This window comes from Agelaius phoeniceus, chromosome 8, assembly GCF_051311805.1.
Source record: "Agelaius phoeniceus isolate bAgePho1 chromosome 8, bAgePho1.hap1, whole genome shotgun sequence".
In the NCBI taxonomy this organism is placed as follows: Eukaryota; Metazoa; Chordata; class Aves; order Passeriformes; family Icteridae; genus Agelaius; species Agelaius phoeniceus.
The window spans coordinates 31,375,394-31,393,187 of NC_135272.1; the positions used below are offsets into that span (position 1 = coordinate 31,375,394).

At 35.2% G+C, this 17,794-nt stretch overlaps 1 protein-coding gene and 1 long non-coding RNA gene across 12 annotated transcripts in view; both read right to left on the minus strand.

The window, feature by feature from the left end:
- LOC129124075 (BEN domain-containing protein 5) overlaps positions 1-17,794 on the minus strand; it is an 883,204-nt gene that overhangs the window by 820,727 nt on the left and 44,683 nt on the right. For 8 of the 11 annotated variants that reach the window (XM_077182498.1, XM_077182497.1, XM_077182503.1 and 5 more), the window contains exons 3-4: positions 15,962-16,086; positions 15,758-15,811 (exon numbers count right to left, since the gene is read on the minus strand). In XM_077182498.1, the coding sequence (XP_077038613.1) occupies positions 15,758-15,811; positions 15,962-16,086 (179 nt within the window). The remainder of the gene's footprint in view (positions 1-15,757; positions 15,812-15,961; positions 16,087-17,794) is intronic. The other 3 variants (XM_054638799.2, XM_077182496.1, XM_077182493.1) reach the window with 2 other exon arrangements.
- On the minus strand, positions 1,687-14,487 carry LOC143694660 (uncharacterized). Its single transcript, XR_013183311.1, has 3 exons — positions 8,621-14,487; positions 4,803-4,869; positions 1,687-2,078 (listed from the first exon to the last, which is right to left on the minus strand). It is a non-coding gene; the product is annotated as an uncharacterized LOC143694660 (long non-coding RNA).

A 17,794-nucleotide genomic window follows, 5' to 3' on the forward strand; every position in this document is an offset into this window, starting at 1 on the left:
CATTATCGACTGCTGCATGTTTAGACACAAATAAAATGTTAAATTAATGTAGTTTATTTACACAGGTTGATGCAAGTATGTATGTAAACCAACGGGCACACTGTAGCTTTGCATAAACAAAACACTCCTCTTAAGGGAACTATGAATAAAAGCTTTATTTAGCACAGCAGTAATTTATCCTCTAAACAACTTCACACAGTTAGAGGGAATAAAGTGAAAAACAAAGGAATATAAATGATTAAAAGCTATTTGCTGTGATACTTCACTAGAAATGAAGATTATAGAGGGCAAGAAATTTCCAGTCAGGACAAAAGGCTTTTTAAATCTTTTAAATCTTTTGTTGTGCCTGTGACTACAGGTTGAAATGATTGATTTTCCTCTATGACAGTGTCTTAAATTGTGTGTCACATAGTCAAAATTTAAAGCTTGATAGGTCCACAGAACAGTTTTAAAATCATTCAAAGAAGCTCAAAATTTAATTAGGAAAAACATTAGACCAATTAAGACAAAATGGTAATATAAAATATTAAGGTAAAACATGTATTAGCGTGACATTTGCATTTTTATGAAGTATGAATCACAAAGAAATAAAAACTGCTGCTAAATTTCAGTTAAGTCCCTTTTAAAAATCTTGTTTCCATGGCAATGCTGAGGATGTAAGATATGGATTTTTTATTAAAAAAAAAAAAAAAAACCCCACAACAGTTTAAATGAGAAATAGCAACATCATGGCCTCCTTTCAATTTCCTAATATGCCCAAGAGGCACAGAAAATAAGTCACCAAGACATCAATGCCAGGAATAATGCAGAAGGACAGACCCCTACTTATCCCACTGGTTTGCAGTATGCTGCTAAATAAACACATTCACCAGTGTCATTCTGCTGCAAACACACTAATTGTTAACAGGCAACAGTATTTTTACAATCTGAAGGCCTAGTAGAGCCCATTCTATCAGGAAAGCTTAATAACAGCACTCATTACCAAGATGAGCTTAAATTCCACTACAAAGGCTACCTATGACAAAAGTAACCAAGTGATTATTCTTTTACATTCCAGATCTAAGAAAAGTTGTTCAAGTCTCTAATGAGTAATCAGGGATTGAGGTTTCTAGGCTACAAAAATCCTGTTATGGCAAAAAAGGCAGAAACCTAACACCCAAATCAATACTGTATTACTCTCTCCACAGGCAAGAGCTGCTGGGTCAGGAAAATCATGAAAAATTCATAGTGAAGGTGGTCAAGTCATCCATAAGATAGAGAAAATAATGCTATATCTAAAGATCCCTTGAGCAATCGAAGACATTTTATAGATTTCACCATGGATAAGTGCTGGTTTGTCTCATCTATGTACCTTAATACTGTTCCTCTCTTATTTCTAACAGTAAATGAGGATGGTCTGGTCTATATTTACTGCCTTTCCTATTTACTTTATTAATTTCTATCTCTTTGTGCTCCACTGTTGTTGCAATAGCTATCCTCAAGAGAATTCTGAGTCACCCCTGCTAGAAGAAAAAGCAGGTAACACATCTTGGAGGAGTCCTCCACCTAAATTCCTCAGCAGGGATGAGCTTAATTCAGGCTAGGAGAAAAAGTTAGGAATGTCCTGCTCCTTTTTTTGTGACATCACTTCTGCCAAAGGGGAGCAAGCAACAGCCTTCATTTTTATCAAGTCAAAACTCTCAAGCATAAAAAAGAAAAATACAATTTTATTTCATATAAGGGTAATAGAAGGAAAAGAAGTGTTTCAAGACACACATGTGGAAAAGATTTGAGCATGATTAATAACTGGGTTTGCACATCTTCATTCCTCCTTCAGCATCAAATTTATGCCTAACAAAACAACAGTAAAAAAAGTAAAATGGCAAAGCAGGTCCCCCTGTACAATACATAATAAAGTAAGTAATAAAAAGGAACCCTAACAATAGCAAGAAGTGATAGAAATCTAACTGCCAGACAGAAGACACGGCACTTTCTAAAGGTTCATAAACATTTCTGAAAACTGGGGAAAGGCACATTCTTCCACAATGCACAGAAATCCAAAGCTTTCCAGTAGGATGAGCTGCACAGTTATCCCACACCTGTAAAAGATTTAAACGTTCTATGATTCAAGACACAAGACACTTTGTGGAAAATGGATATAGTCATGATTAAATCTGTTATGCCAAAATAAGATAAACAATGTAAGAAAGACTGTGCATCTCTCTGCCACTGAGGAGAAAGAATTAAATTAAGGATGAAAACTGCTAGTCCATTTTGTCAATTGTCTGCAGGATGCAGTTCTGCCTCCTGTTCTGAAACAGCAATCCCTATCTAGCGAGCCATTTAAGAAACTGTTGAAGTTTTTTATTGTGTTTAAAAAATATTATTCACCTGTGAATATAATTGTCCAAGTATATTGCCTCTCTAGATACACATTAGACCCAGTCATGTGCAAGTTCTTGGAATAATCTGGAATATAATGAATGGAGGGGCAAGACATGTTCTCTCTTAAACCTGAATGTGCTGGACATTCACCTAGAACATTAATAAACATCCCTGACCTTGTTATATAATGCCAGTCAAAGACCCAGAGAACAATTCCATACATCAAATGTATTCCATGTTTTTAGTTTGGATTCCTTTTCTTTGGGAAAATTAGGAAAGAATATTGGAAGCAAAAAAGCAGGAAAAAAATTAATTTGGACAGTAGTCGGAGACTTAGCTCTGAAGGCTTATATAATTTTACTTGAAAGCACATGAGAGAATTTATAGAGATTGGTGCCAAGAAATATAAAGGCCAATTTTCCAAGGTGCTAATAGTACTGAAATGTCACTAAAGTCAATGGAAACTCTGGTTATTTTGCACTTCTTAGAAAATGTTTGAAAATAGCAAGTCCATAACAGAGACCTTGTGAAATCACTTGTGGCACCTGTATTCCCCTAGCAGAGCAAATATCAGCACAGAAAGCAGAGGTTATTTTGAAGTTGAGGGGTGAAATCAGCTGCAAGGAAAAAAAGGATTCATAACTGGCATCATGTAGCATGATCAGTATGTATTCACAGCATGGGCCAGGACCACAGAAGACGACACACGTTAATATGTGTCACCAACAAACTGCTGTATGAAAAAGAGTGTTCAAACAAACTCACCAAGGATTGTTCTTGAATGGTAGATCAGAATATTTAAGGTTGGGGTTTTTTTAAACTACATTGACCAACGTCCAAATCTATTAAAGTTTTACCAAAAAAAGTTTCCCAAAGAAAACAGGTTTTCTAGAGAATGACACAAAGTGTCATGAATGCCAACATTTCTGGGGCTGCCAGTACTTCACTGTACAGGGATTATTATTTTCACCTAGGTGGACATAGCAAAATGTTACCTTGGTGAGATGAGAGTAATGGAAATCTGGTGCATCACTGAGAGCCACCTGTGGGGCTGAAACACTGATTTTTGTCAGAGCTCTCCATTGCCACCAACTGAAGTCTGCTGATTCCAGAGTAACCCAGCCCGTGGCCAGGTTGGGCTTCAAATACCTTATTCAGAAGTTTCCATTTACATGGTTTAGGTTTCAAGTTCTCTGGGTTAAAACACTTGCAAGAGTAGCACAAAAGATGCCACTTGTCTTATTTTAGCTTATGGGTATTTGTTATGTATTAGCACTAACATGGTTATTTGCATGGCAGACAGAATTTTTCTTTTTTTCATTTCTCCCCACAGAAGTTCTCTAAAATATTCTGTTCTAAGACATTCTTATAATAGCATGCAGATACAAAAAATATAAGTTTCATTAGAAAAGAATGAATTATTGGGAAAAGGAATACACTATTTAAATAAACAAAATCACTGTTTCTTGCATAAAGATAAGGATACTCCCTAGGAGAATGTTGAAAAGTTTGCATTTGTTCTTGTTAATTATACTCTTTATCTTCAAAACCAGGAAAAAAATTCAAAATATTTTTCATTAATTTTCCACATATATATAGCACATCTATTAATAAAATAATCTGTAGTGTAGTAGAATACATTTTACAGCCTGATAAGCATTGCATTACATACAAAGTAAAATGGCTGTATCATTTACTGTGCTCCTCTCAGTTAATATCTGTAACAGCCTGCATCTTCTCACAATATTCTAACTTTACATTACTACAAAACACAATTTCATAAATTGTAAAGGTCTGTACAAACAAGAAATGTATTTTAATACAGAAAACTTGACACTATCACTGCACTTTTCTTCATAAATATTCTTTTCTTTCTTTGACATTTTTTTGGCTTACACAACAGGGTGCCAAACATTCGTGACAGCTTACAATAGAAAAACAATATTGCTTTTAGTTAACAATGTTAGCTATGAATATATATTGACAGCATTTTCACTGCAGATTTGCTGCCAACATAATACAAAGCAAATAGCATTCAATATGTTGGAACACTCAGGGGAATTAAAGAGTTTCAAAAACAAATTTATGGCATTAGGTGCTGAATGCTAAATCTAATGAAAATGCAAATTCAGAAGTATCTCCTGCACATACTTCATGCAAAGGAACACAGTTTGGCAAAGTGATAAAATTAAGATTGTTTAAGTCAGGAGAAAATTATGTTAAAATGCCTCTGCTTGTTTGGCTTTTTATAAAGCCAGTTTTACCACAAAGATTAATTTTTTTCCAAAATTCTTTCTGCTTTTCTTCCTTGAAGTACATCAGAGAGAGATCATAAAAAAACCTCAGAATTCAAAATGCTCCCAAATGTTTTGAGAAAATACAACTACATCATTTTATAACTTTAATATTTGTAGCTTCACTACTAATCACATACAAACCCAAGCATCACTGTTCCCTTGAAACAACAGAAGCTGAGTTTTCCATCCAACTCTGTACATTTATTATCTACAAAACAAGCAAAGGAGTACATAGAAATTATGATTTAAATGTTATAAAATACAGTAATTTACTGCAACATTGTAGTCTCATCTCCTATCTATTAACATGTATTTTTAAAATCAAACATTTCTTGACCGTACTTTATACCTGACACGACACTAATAGTTTTTAAACCATTTACAAAGAAAATTAATGGAAGTTAGCAATACCACAATGCCAAGAAAGCAAAAATTGATCAGATTTCATAGCTGTTGAAATAATAATTTTTTATTAATTTTTAGGTGAACTTGACGTTTATCATGACTGAAACATAACAAGCTATTCAACACTTCGATCTAACAGTCCTTGTAAGACATATAAATATTATCTAGGTTTTAAAATAACTTGTTTAGATAGACAAAAAATTATAACAAATTCTTCATAGGTTGCACTCTGGTATTCGTGAAGGCATTTTGTACTCTCTAAATAACAAAGAAAAAAGAAAAAGAAAAAGGAAAAAGTATTTGTAGAACAATATTTAGGTTTAAGCACTGAAGTGTAAAATTATTATAATCCATAATTATCAAACTCACTATAAGACACAGAAATTTATGAATTTCAGGTTTATTAGAAAGCTGAATGAAGCACATTTTAGGATTAAGCTTGGCCATCACACACAGTTTTCCATGAGGCTCATACTACTTGCATTATAGAATAGCCTAAACTGCAAAATTATGCAGTACTTCCCACTCTGGCGAGAGAGCCACAACTCCACATTTAGATCTGCAAAGGAAAAAGAGGAAATGCAAAGATTCCCTTTTGCTAAGCTATGAATTTCAAAATGTGCTTTCGAGCTCACCCAGTGCAATATGGACCCGTGTTCTCCAAGCACCAAATGAACTGATTTTTTAGAAGCTGAAAGACTGAAACTGGTGAGGATGGAATAAACACAGTTAATTTGTTAACGTCTACTCTGTCTCTTTTCACTAACTGTCAAGGAAATCATATTTTACATTTTTTTCAGTATGTGCTTGGAAAGGATTTCCCAGTAACCTACACTCACTCTCACTGAAGGGCGACAACAGAAATCAATATGTGTCTCTGAAGAATAATCTAGCCAAACATTTACATTTAGAAAATTCATTTGTATCTATGCATGAGAAATTCCTGGCAAAAAAAAAAAAAAAAAAAAGAAATTAGCTCCCTGCATACATGCCATCTCTTTTTATAGGCTGATTTTTATAATGAACCGGCTTTAAATCAATAAAATAAATATATATAACTCTATGTTAAATAACCTAGGTAGGTAGCTATACTAAACTCTGGCTCAAAGAAATCCTTCTGCAGCCATAGGGAAGAGACAACCCACAAGGAACAGCTATTGTAGTTTCATCCTGGATATTCCAAAGCCATGGAATTGCCATTCCACATGCCTGCCAGGAAGGATATGCGGTTTAATCTAACAATTGAGGTGATTCTAAACCTAACACTGGAGGTACTCAGCATCACTGTCAAATTTGCAGGGCCAGGGAATGCCCTGCCATGGACCCCACAAGACTCTGTAGGGCTCTGATTGTGGGATTAGTTTTGCCCACAGAGTTCACAGAAGATCAGAACAGGAACACACAACAAACTGCAAAGCTGCAATTCTGCTTCCCTGCATCACCCCTGAGTACAACACGGTCCTGCATGAAACCATGCAAAGGGAAAGGAAAACCTGCTGGGAGAATCTGCACATTGGTGTAATGCTATTTTTATAAAGGTTTTAATAAACATTTCTGCGAAGCTTCATGAGAATTTTCAGAGGGACAATTAACACAACACCCTCCAAAAATTATACTGCACAATTAGAAAATTAAATAAGTGTTCTGTAGAGCACCATCAGTTCAAGACAGGTAAAATTGCCATTCCAATAAAAGCTTGTTACAGTGTTCAAGGTTAAGGCTCTGAATTCATGCATTTTGGTGTTTAGTAGGACAATACATATATTAAGTGGGCAAAAATTTTGGTAGCACTGCTCTTCTCAAAGTTGAAAATTATAATTAGGAAGTGGTTGTCCAATTTGTTGTCTCTTATCTTGGAAAATTATTAGGGAAAAAAGAGAATGGTAAACAGGAGCCACAACCCTGCTCAGTGACTGGCTTAGAGAAAACAAATATTTTGGGCAGATTATTTGTATTCCTTATGCCAAGCCACTAAAAGCTTCAGAAAGATTATCCTTTCTATTACAATGTAAACGCCATTCAACAACATGCACTAGATTTAGCAGAAAATACATGCAGTTGTTTTAAATCTATGCTGAATGTGTTCCACTGTATATACATCCTCTAGTAAAAGGAGTAATAAAAAACTCATTTCTACTTGAAAAAACCTGCCGAGTTTTAGTTCCTACATAACATAATGCATATTTAGACTATCATGTTATTCTGTAAAAGATGTCCAAACAAGATGATTTGATGTTGGAATAGTCATCTCAGAACAACCAGAGCAATGTAAGGTAAAATAATTGTCAAGTCAATCTCTAGCTTACACTTTATTGCAGAAATAAATTGAACTCTGCTCTAGCTTTTTGACACGTAATTCTGATACTAATGGGTTCAAATCCATTTCTCTTTGCTCTCCTTCCTAACAGGAAGCCTTATGTAATACAGTGTCAGAAATCTACCAGTTACTGGCTAATGTTTCCCTTAAATAAAAAGTCTCTGCCTGTAATAGTATTAACAGCTGCCATCAGTTTACAGTAATGAGCCTCAGTTCATCATGGTAGTGCTACTATGAAAATTAGAAGCTTCCATGGAGCTTCTCAAATCACAAAAAAAATTACCAGAGCCATCCTGAGCTGTGGTGTAACAGCAGATGTTGCCTATCCAGGGTGCACAGGTCAGATTCTAAACTGGGGGAACTGTACTCAATCATCAGAATCACTCAGCTGATTATTCTGCGTTCTGTATGTAAAATACAGCAGCTCTATGTTAAGAGTCATCTTATAAATCCAGTGTTAATTTTCCTTAATTTCTCAAAGCAGATAAAAAATGCACAGTAATTTTACAGAGTATTTCACAGCTTCTTCAATAGATAAATTAAAATATATTTTGCTGGAAGAAACTTAATAATTTTATTATATATAATGTAATATCTCAGGTAACCTATACAGTTTTCCAGTTTCAATTAACAGTAAAAACAAACAAACAAAAAGGAAAGTATCTACAAATCATGGCATTTTAATTTTGCTCCCTAAAAAATTGAAAGTGCTTATCTTAATGTTTGATAGCTCCAGAGTTTTATAAACTAAGCATATACTTGTGAGCAGTAAAGCAAAGGAACAAAATATTTAATTGAGATGAGGATGGAATTTTTCTGCAGCATTTAGCACTGTAGGAACTTTGTTCCCTTGGAAATCAATGGGAGACCTAGATTATTCCGAATTTTTAAAAAATTAAAAATTATTCTGAATTTAAAAGATAAAAAAAATCTAAAAGCAGGAAAGTTAAAAACATTTCATCTTCACTTCTTCAATGTATGCTTCTACATTCTGATATAAAGACTTTTCAGTAATAAAAGGAAAATGAAACCAAATTTGCATGGAAGACAATTCACTCTGGAACTAAAAAAGGGAGTATTTAATCAGAAATCAAAAAGGTTTTAAACTGAAAGAAAAGTAAGCATGTCACATCACTGACATCAAGATCATCACAGCGCTGATTTTGTTGATGACATCTATAATGTATTTTTGACATTTTGAGTGACAGATGCCACCACCACAGGAAATTAAACACACCTGGCCATTAGTTTCCTGGAGGCAAAAGGCAGTGTTAAATCTGAAGAGTACAGTAGGTGTGCAATAATTACTGAACACTGGAATCTGAAATGTTCTTACAGACACCTGGAACAGAGAAAGTTTATGAATTTAACACTGCCTTGCCAAGAGTGAATATTTCACCAGGACAGAGGTTGTTCTGGTAATGCTGACTGTTTCCCCTGTTTACCAACCCACCTGCATTCATTACTTTTAAAGGATGATACCTGTCATGACAGCTTTTCATCATTTCATGGACATGCACACTATATTGCACTTACCAAAGTTTCACATGCACCCTCTATCTATTCCAAGCACAACTGAATTATCGATCCAAAATAAAATTATACGTACTTGAAAGGATTCCAACTTGGAAGAATCATCATTTATAAATCTAATTTTATACATGACCAATATAGGCACAAGTTTCCAAAATGGTAACATTATTTTTCTTCAAAACTGCACCATGTTCAATAGATTTTTCTTTTTTTAAATGTTGAGACACACATGCAATCTATTTTAAATGTCATCACTTTGTTTCTTGTTTAACTATCATTTCATATGGCTTCCTCAGTAAGTAAATGATTACCTCAACTGCTATAGGTATCATCAACCCTGTGCAACTTTTGACTTATGATAAAATTGTACCACTTTCCAACCCAGGGATCAGTAAAACTACTTTTAAAAATACAAAGGCTCCTTTGAAATAATCCATTTTAATTTTTAATACAAATTTCAGATAATTCAAGCCCTTCCCTAACAAAAAGTAACAGGCTCATATTACCAGGTGCTATGGTACCACAAGGTCTTACAAAATTTGCATCATGATTCTGCCTCCATCCTTCTTTTCCCTTTTTTTTTCCAAGTTGAAGGGCATGTGCTACTCAAATAAATAATCTTACCCTGTAGAAAAGCTGTCACTAAAAAGTTATTATCCAAATGCACTCACCTCAGCTTCTCGTGTTTTCTAGGCAGGTAGGTGTAGATCTGTGCACATGTTTATAAATAAAATATACATATGCACACAAACACAGCTTTAAGGAACTTGGCCAGTGCAGGATTTGCAGTGCAGCATTGTCATACACAGGGATGCCATCGGATTAAACAAAAACCAACTTAAAGTCCAGATTTTTGCTGCTTCTAAATTCTAAAAGGAATCCCAAAGGATACAAACACATACCTGATTTTCCTCAACTGTTGTCATATCTGCTACTGAACACCAAAGAATTTTCACTGAAATCATTCTCTGAGATTAATTTTCTTTACTTGATTTTTCCTGATGAAAATGTTTCAAGACATCTTTGGCTCCTTTTTAATCTTACAAAACTGATTATAATTTCAACCTTTATGCAGTATTTGCTTTTCTCCAAGGGAAAATAAATCATGATATGATATGACATGATAATGATGAATGATAATGACTGGCAAACCCAGCAGCCTTAGATGCATGCCAAAGTTTAAATTTTAACCAAGTTCAGCCACAAGAACTGAAATCCACTATTTGATAGCTAAGAGAAAAGGAAAAACTTCACTCACATATGAAACAAATAAAAATTTGATACTGCTCTAACTAAATCAATACTAACACTACAGTAAGCAGGAAATGAAAAGTTATAGCAGTGATGCTACTCACAGTTACACCTTGAAGTCAAAATGGGAATGTGAGCTGGTAGTGTCAGCTGGGTTACTGATGTCCATTTAACCTCTTAAATATAGATGGTTTTCAAGAAAAGTATCAGAACTAAGGAAACAAAATAAATTCATATGACAAAAGAAAACTGGGATGTGAAAAACATCAGGTTTTGCCTACCTGTGTAAACGGTGACTAAAATACCAAAATACAGGAAGAGTTGGACATCTTTTCCTAGAGTGCTAAAAATTCACATAAGAGTACATAAAGATGGGGAGCAGCTGAAAGCTTCCTAAACAGGGAAAATTCAAATAATCCAGTGATTTTCCTTGCAAATTATTATAAACAGCTATTTGGATAGATTACAGTAGCTGACCAGAAGAGGATTAATAAATTATAATGTAAATTATTAATAAATGAGTGATGTATACCTAATTTATTAAGAAGGTATAAGCAATGAAACACACTAAAGAAATTATGCATTTAAGATGGGTTAGGAATTGTTGCAAAAAATTGCTTTATTCATTCACTTCAAATGTATTTGCTTGAAAATTTCAAATCTTTCATACTTTCTTTTACTCTTTCATAAAAGCCTGCCCTTTTACATATGCATTTTCCAAAGCTAGGAAAATGCAATATAGCCTTTAATACACAGTAAAGAAAATATCTGTCTTCTCAAATGAGAAGCTGGAAAGAGTATAAGATGTTATAAAGCATCTTGATACCAGTAACTAAATCCCCAAGTGACAGTAGAGCAAAGCATGTCTGCTTAAGAAGAAGAAAGTGAAAAGGTAGCCTGTTTCCAACTTTAGCCTGCTTTTGATGTCATATTCACTCCATCTTACTTTGGATGCAGCTTCTGCAGGAATTAACTGCACAGAATGAGTTCTTAGGTCAGAAAAAAAGGTTGAGTACCTCAAATTATGCCTGCTTTTCTTTTTTTCCTCCCTGCTTCTCCAAAATGTGTCAGTTGGTATAAAGAGAGACATTATCTCTCCCTATACACGTATCACTCATATCTTTAAACAATCACAGCTGTAGCATCATAAAGAAGCAATTGTCTGCTAAGGATCATTGAGTTGTTTTAGGACAGTGAAAAGAGGCCTGAACATATTATAAAATCCACTGTCAATAACAAATATTTCCTGAATATCTAATCAATTAAAGATAACAGAGATCTTACAGCCTTTTCTATTTTACAAAACAGTGTAGGACAAAAACCCATAAAATTCTACAGTGACAGTTCCATGCATTCATAATAATGTCCAGCTATGATAATGTCTGTCTTACCTGGGCATCCTGTTTAAAATTCTGAAGAGCAGGCTATCCTTTTTCCTGGTCCATACTCACACATAAAAAACCCCAAAAAAATTCATGAGTCAAAATTCTAGTTTCACTCCAACAGCAACTGAAGTAACAGAGAAAACGCCTTTGAAGTAAATAACATTTGGTTCTTTGATTTTAACCTCAATCTGGATTGATTTATTAACTGTAAGTAATGATCAAGTCCTAGCTGCCAAATATCCATTCTTCTCCTCTCTCCTTCTTGGTATATTTTGTCAGTACCTTTGTGATGAAGAACTCCAAATGTGTTTATCAACACTTACAGAACAAAATTTGGCACTATTAGGAAACCCCTTCTGTTGGAAATTCTTTTTTTAATCTCAGTGAAAATACCATTTCTCAACATGATTCATCCAACAGCAGAGCTCCTCAGGGTACACACACACAGAATTTGTCATGAGGCCTAGATGTGCATTAGTTAGTGGTATAATATGGCTGCTGAGTGTTAAATCAAAAATCCTCAAATATTTTTAATCCTTTCATTGCTTTCTTGTATTTAACTCTTATCTCTTCTCAAATTGCTCAAAAGAAAATTTTCTAGGACAAAGATCATATTTTTCCAGTGTAGTCACAGTATCTGGAACAGTGAGTGTCAAGCACTTGAGAAGAATTTCTGACTATGGCCCTCAAAAACAATAATCATTCTTTTCAGCTGTAAAATCCTCCAATATCGGTATACCAGCATATTTTTTATAATTTATCACACGTACACACATTTCTTTTTTTTTTCCCAAAAAGCTCAAATGAATCACTGTTGCTAGTAATAGTATTAAAGCCATTCTAGCTCAGAGGTAATCTTGCACCTGAAGCACTGTGTATTTAAAATACTTGAAATGCAATTGGGAGATGAAATTTGTTCATCCAATTTCCGACTGCGCAGAGAAGAAATTTAGCAAAATCTTAGATGGTGTTTGAAGGGCCATGGCTGAAGTGAATAGGAAGCAAGCCCTGCCCAGTAAAGAGCATTATCAGGAATAGAGAGCAGCCTGTGACACGTATATAATTAGAGAAATTGGAGGCTTTGCCCATGAGACTATGTGTTCCACAGCAAATCCTATTTCCTTCACTCTCCCTTTCATGGATATGTGTAAATCATAAAAGTCTATGTATTTTCTTTACATATAACATATCAGTTTCTTTTTTTCTTTTCCAATATTGGTGTTAATTGAATTCACCAAACAAGTAACAAAAAAGAATCATAGCTCACATCTTTTCAGACCAACTGAGTACCAAGTCAGAAACCATGTAAGGAGACCAAAAGACCAAATTTTACATCTTGCAGGTATCTTACATGATGGCTCATTTCCTCCCATAAATATATGGCATTAGCCTTTTTTAAAAATCTTTTTACCTTGTTAAAAAAAGTACAAATAAAACTGACAACAAAAAATGTCTGTTGATGTAGATGCCCAAAATGAAGTAGAAGCCCAAATCATAAGGAAGAAGAAATTAATTTCTCAACATCCAAATTTAAAAAAAAAAGTCTGTTGGTTCGACTTCAATGTCAGGAAGTGAACATCAAATAAACCAAGTTTATAATAAAATTCTAAAAATAATTCTGGAAATATTAGGGCTGTCACTGGCATGGCACAGAGCTTAGCTCTATTACCTATGAAGCACAACAGTAACCTCAAACATACGTAACAGAAGCAAGGAAGCAATCACTCTAAAAAAGACTTCTGTATGATAGGGAAAAACAAATTAGGCCTGAGTTTCCATAGTGATGCAGCAACAAAAGGCTGCTGCAATTTCCAGCTGTCTACAGCGAGGCAGTAACAGAGCAAAGGGACTCGAGCCCCTTCTCTGTAAATTGGGATTAGCATACTCAGAATTATCCATTAAATTTTAGTTCCGCACTAGAAAGAAAATATTGAAGGAACTGGAAGAGGAAGAATAATAATAAAAACAAGAAGTTCTGCAAGAAGCAAAATTACTAAATGCTATGGATTTGGATTTCATGGTTGGATTCTCTGGTATCTTAAAAATGCAAATTCCAATGAATACTTTCTCCTATTCATCTCCTCTGTGGATTCTCTGATGTTTAATAAGAAATGATCTCATACTATAGCCTGTCTGCCAGTGGGAACACTAATGGGTCTCTTGCCCATCTGGCAGCCTGCTTTCCCAAAACTTACAGGAATTCCTGTCCAGTGATGCTGAAACTGGCCAAGAGTTAAGAAGCTATTGAAGGAGAAAAGAGAGGAGAGGGGATCAGCAGCCATACAAACACCTAGGCTAGCAAGTAGATAGTGTGATCATATTAGCTTCCTTCCTTGGGAAACTGGGATAATTATCAAAGGACTGAAACATTCACTTTGATGAAAGTCCAAAGGCCCCAAAGCGGAAAAATACTTAAAAGGTAAAGTGGTCTATTGGACATAGGGCTGAAAGAACCAAACATGATAGCTAGGTTGACACACAAATGATGAGGAATGTTATAATTCACAGAAATATAAATGTTAGTCAGGGATGATGAGGATTTATTCGTACCAAGAGGAGTTATTACTAAGCAGAATTGCAACTGGGAATTGTGGGATTAAATAAAGGAAAGCTTTAGGCTAAAAATCAAGCAACACTGTAAGTGAGAGGAGTCCATAAAACAGTTTTGAGACATAGGAAATGGAAGCTCCATGACTTAAGAAAATTAAAACCAGAAGAAAGCAAAGAACCTGTTTTCTTATAGAATAATGCATGGATGGTAAGATTAGCTGGAATGTCTAACTGGTCTTTCTTTTCATTTATCAGTAGATTATTAACACAAAATTCTGCACTAACAGATAATATAAAAAACAAAAATACTTACTCTTTGTGAGTCCTTATCCAAAAGGCTGAAACCAGACCTCATATATACAGGTGTATTGATGTGCCTTCTTCACACGTTACTTATATGATATATCAAAAATAAATGCAATATTACCCAGGTAATGATTTATAGAGAGCTATTAAATATCTACTTTTATACATAATGTGATCAAAGGTCCTCTGTATTTGTATTAGTGCAACATTTTGAAGCAATACCGAATAGTTTGGGCTTCCTTGTTACTGTTTTCTAGTAAAACATAAAATAATCAAAATGCAGAAAACAAATTACATTACACAGTACGTTTGATGCAGCAACTTCTAACTTTCATTTAATATAGCTGAGCTGCAATGACTAATGCTGCCCATGGCCTGTAGTACAAAGACCTAAAAAAGGTTCCAGACTAGATTAGGTCCAGGCAGGTCTCATTTTAACGGAAATTGGAGAGATGAGAAAAAGATTATAGGAGCACACATTATAAAAACAGACCTCACAAGTCAAACTTAATAGTGGAACCATTCTCTTTCATGTAGACAACCATGAAAACAAATATCCTGTAAGCACGAGATATATATTGTATCTTTCTACCCGATCTCTTTGCCTCCTTGAGACAGATTCCCATTCATCTCATGACTATATAATTTGATCATAGTTGAGTAAGGCACAGCAGGGGAAAGGGTCTGTCTGATACAGTATCAGGCTCCAAGACGATAGATAAACAATTTCATGATTTCCAGTTGTAACAGGAATGATACAGTGCTGGATATTAAGATATTAGTCTCGTAGGAATACAACTATCAAGCCTCTGCATTTTCTCTTACTAAATATGCTTTATTTCCATTAAGTAAAAATGACAGACTGATTTTGATAAACTAAGGCAGGCCACCAGAACAAAATTCAAGGCGCATGTGAAAAGTGAAATGAAATTTTTTTATTATTGTTTTTCCATGTGAAAGTTAGTATATAACTTTTATTAGTGATAAAATAGAGCAAGGATGTTTCTTTCTCAAGGGGCATCTTTACTGCAAAAAACATTCTTTAAAAGTAAGTGAAACAGTTGCCTATCAATTTGCTTCACATTTAAACCTCCTCTTTCACAAGGGACACGTTGGCAAGCAACTCCTCTGCTGCAAGTCACTGGGGAAATGCCTGTTTGCACAGCTACCCCATTGTTCTACAGGTATTAAACGAAGGCTTGAGTGATAATATTTGAACAGCTATGATGGACTTCTTTTTTGTATATTAACACACATATTTGGTTAGAATGCAAAAGCACAAATACATGGCAGCCATTATTAATACCAGTTCTGTTAGTTGGCAAAAATTATAATGTCTTTGCAATTACCTCCTGTCTTGGATAGCCGAAAAGCATGGTCATACCCACTCCTGCTGATATCTGCTTTTGTTTATAAAAAATTCAAAGAACAAAGATACATTTTAAAGAAATTTTTAGTTGCAAACCTGGGGTGTCATCTTTTTTGTTAAGTAAACATGTTCTGGAGTAAGCAATTTTTGAAGCTATCATACCATCTAATTTATTATCACTTACCTGTGATTCCTTCACATTTTCCACAGTGAAGTTGAACCAGACTCGGAAGCGTGGGTTGCAGGTGTCTGGCCTGATGAAGAGGTCATACTCAAACTCTGTGACATGGTCCACACGGCCAAGGTTCCCTACCAAGAACAGATGAAACAGGATGAGTTTTAATGAATGCCTGATCAACTCTCCAGGAACAACACTGAAAAAAGTTTTTAAAACTTCTACCTCCATTGGTTAAAATATACAAGTAAAATAGGCCTTGCAAGACTTCACAATTATTGTTAAAAGTAGTTCAGAATTATTGTTAAAAGCTTCATTGTAGTCATAAAATAAAATATGTACCAGTAAGCTACATGCATATGAATACACCAAAAAGAAGACAACACAGATTTTTATTATTCAATCAAATTGACCTTTTGTCTCCTCTTATCTGAATATTCCAATTATGTGTTCTAACATCCTTTTAATTGTTTCCTTTATTCTTTTTTCACTTTTCTACTGATGTCGCAGCACATCTTTTAGTCCCCACCTGTGAGGACTTCTTTCCTTCCAACTGTTGCTCAAGTTCAAGTCCCTGTAACATTAAAGAGTCCCCAGATTTCTGCCTGGCCCCTCTGGCTGTTGCTCTAAGCATCCCTCTCTCCCCACAGACGGTCCAGCCTTCATCTCTTCTGTGATTCAAAAACCATCTCAATCCCTTTCCTTCACCATTTACAGCCACTATCACCTCCTTCCAAAGACACAAATGAGATTTTGCTTCAGCTTGCTCCCAGTGAATTTCATGGAATAGTATTTTTAAATATAGTCAGAGCTACATTGTCCCCTATGGCATTATTCAGCAGGCAACCACACCAGCTATAGAAATGAAGTTCAGCACTGGAAAAACCCACTAAGTGCTTTTAAATTGCTAAAATGGCATTTTTCCTTTGAAGTGTGCCAAGATTTTTAGAGACAGGGTTTAGACTGTCCATTTCATTTATCCACTACAAAAATAAGACTTTACATTTTCCTGATCCAATCCAAAACCCATCTCATCTTGTAAGACAGGGCCATGTTTTAGCTCACATGCTAAATTATATTTCTTTTTTTAAAGTAGCACTGAAAACCTGGGTTTATGGTTTCAGATATATTTCTGGGGCTAGATATATCTTCTTGGGTTGGAAATATACTGTTGGGTTCTAATGTGTATTTAAAAGGTTATTTGAGCTAAATGATTCCCTCTTCAGCAAGTCCCACTGCAGTCAATAGGACTGTTCTCTGGCAACACATTGCTCAATACCAGCATGAGCAGCAAAATTCAGCTGATCTGCTGCTCTGGGCTGGAAAAGAAGAGGGAAAAAGACATTTTAAATTCTGTTTATCAATACAGTTCCAGGATTTCTACCTTATCCTAAATTGTTTCTGGCTTTACTAATGGAACATGCTTAATCTTCTCTATTTTTAATGTTATCCTCTACTTTCCTACCCACATCCTTCTTTTCAGAAGAAAATTCTCTCCACTGCTTCCCTCTGCAGAGACCTGCTCCACGCTCTCAATCTGTTCCTGAGGGCTTGCCTCAAGGAGACACTTGGCATTGGAAATATTTGAAAAAACAGCTCTATTGCAAAGCCAGAATGCCTCTGCCAAACACAAATAATGTCACCTGCCATGGTGGGTGCCCGTGCCCAGGTGCTGGAATGGGCTGCAGGCCTGGCTCTTGGGGAGGCTGTGCTGCCCCTTCCCTTCCAGCTCGTTCCTGACACTCCCAGATGGCTCCAGAAAGCCTCACCCATGGCACAGCTCAGCCCCTCAGCCCAGGTGGTGAAAATGTGTCCAGTGAAAGCCAAAATCCTACACAGGCA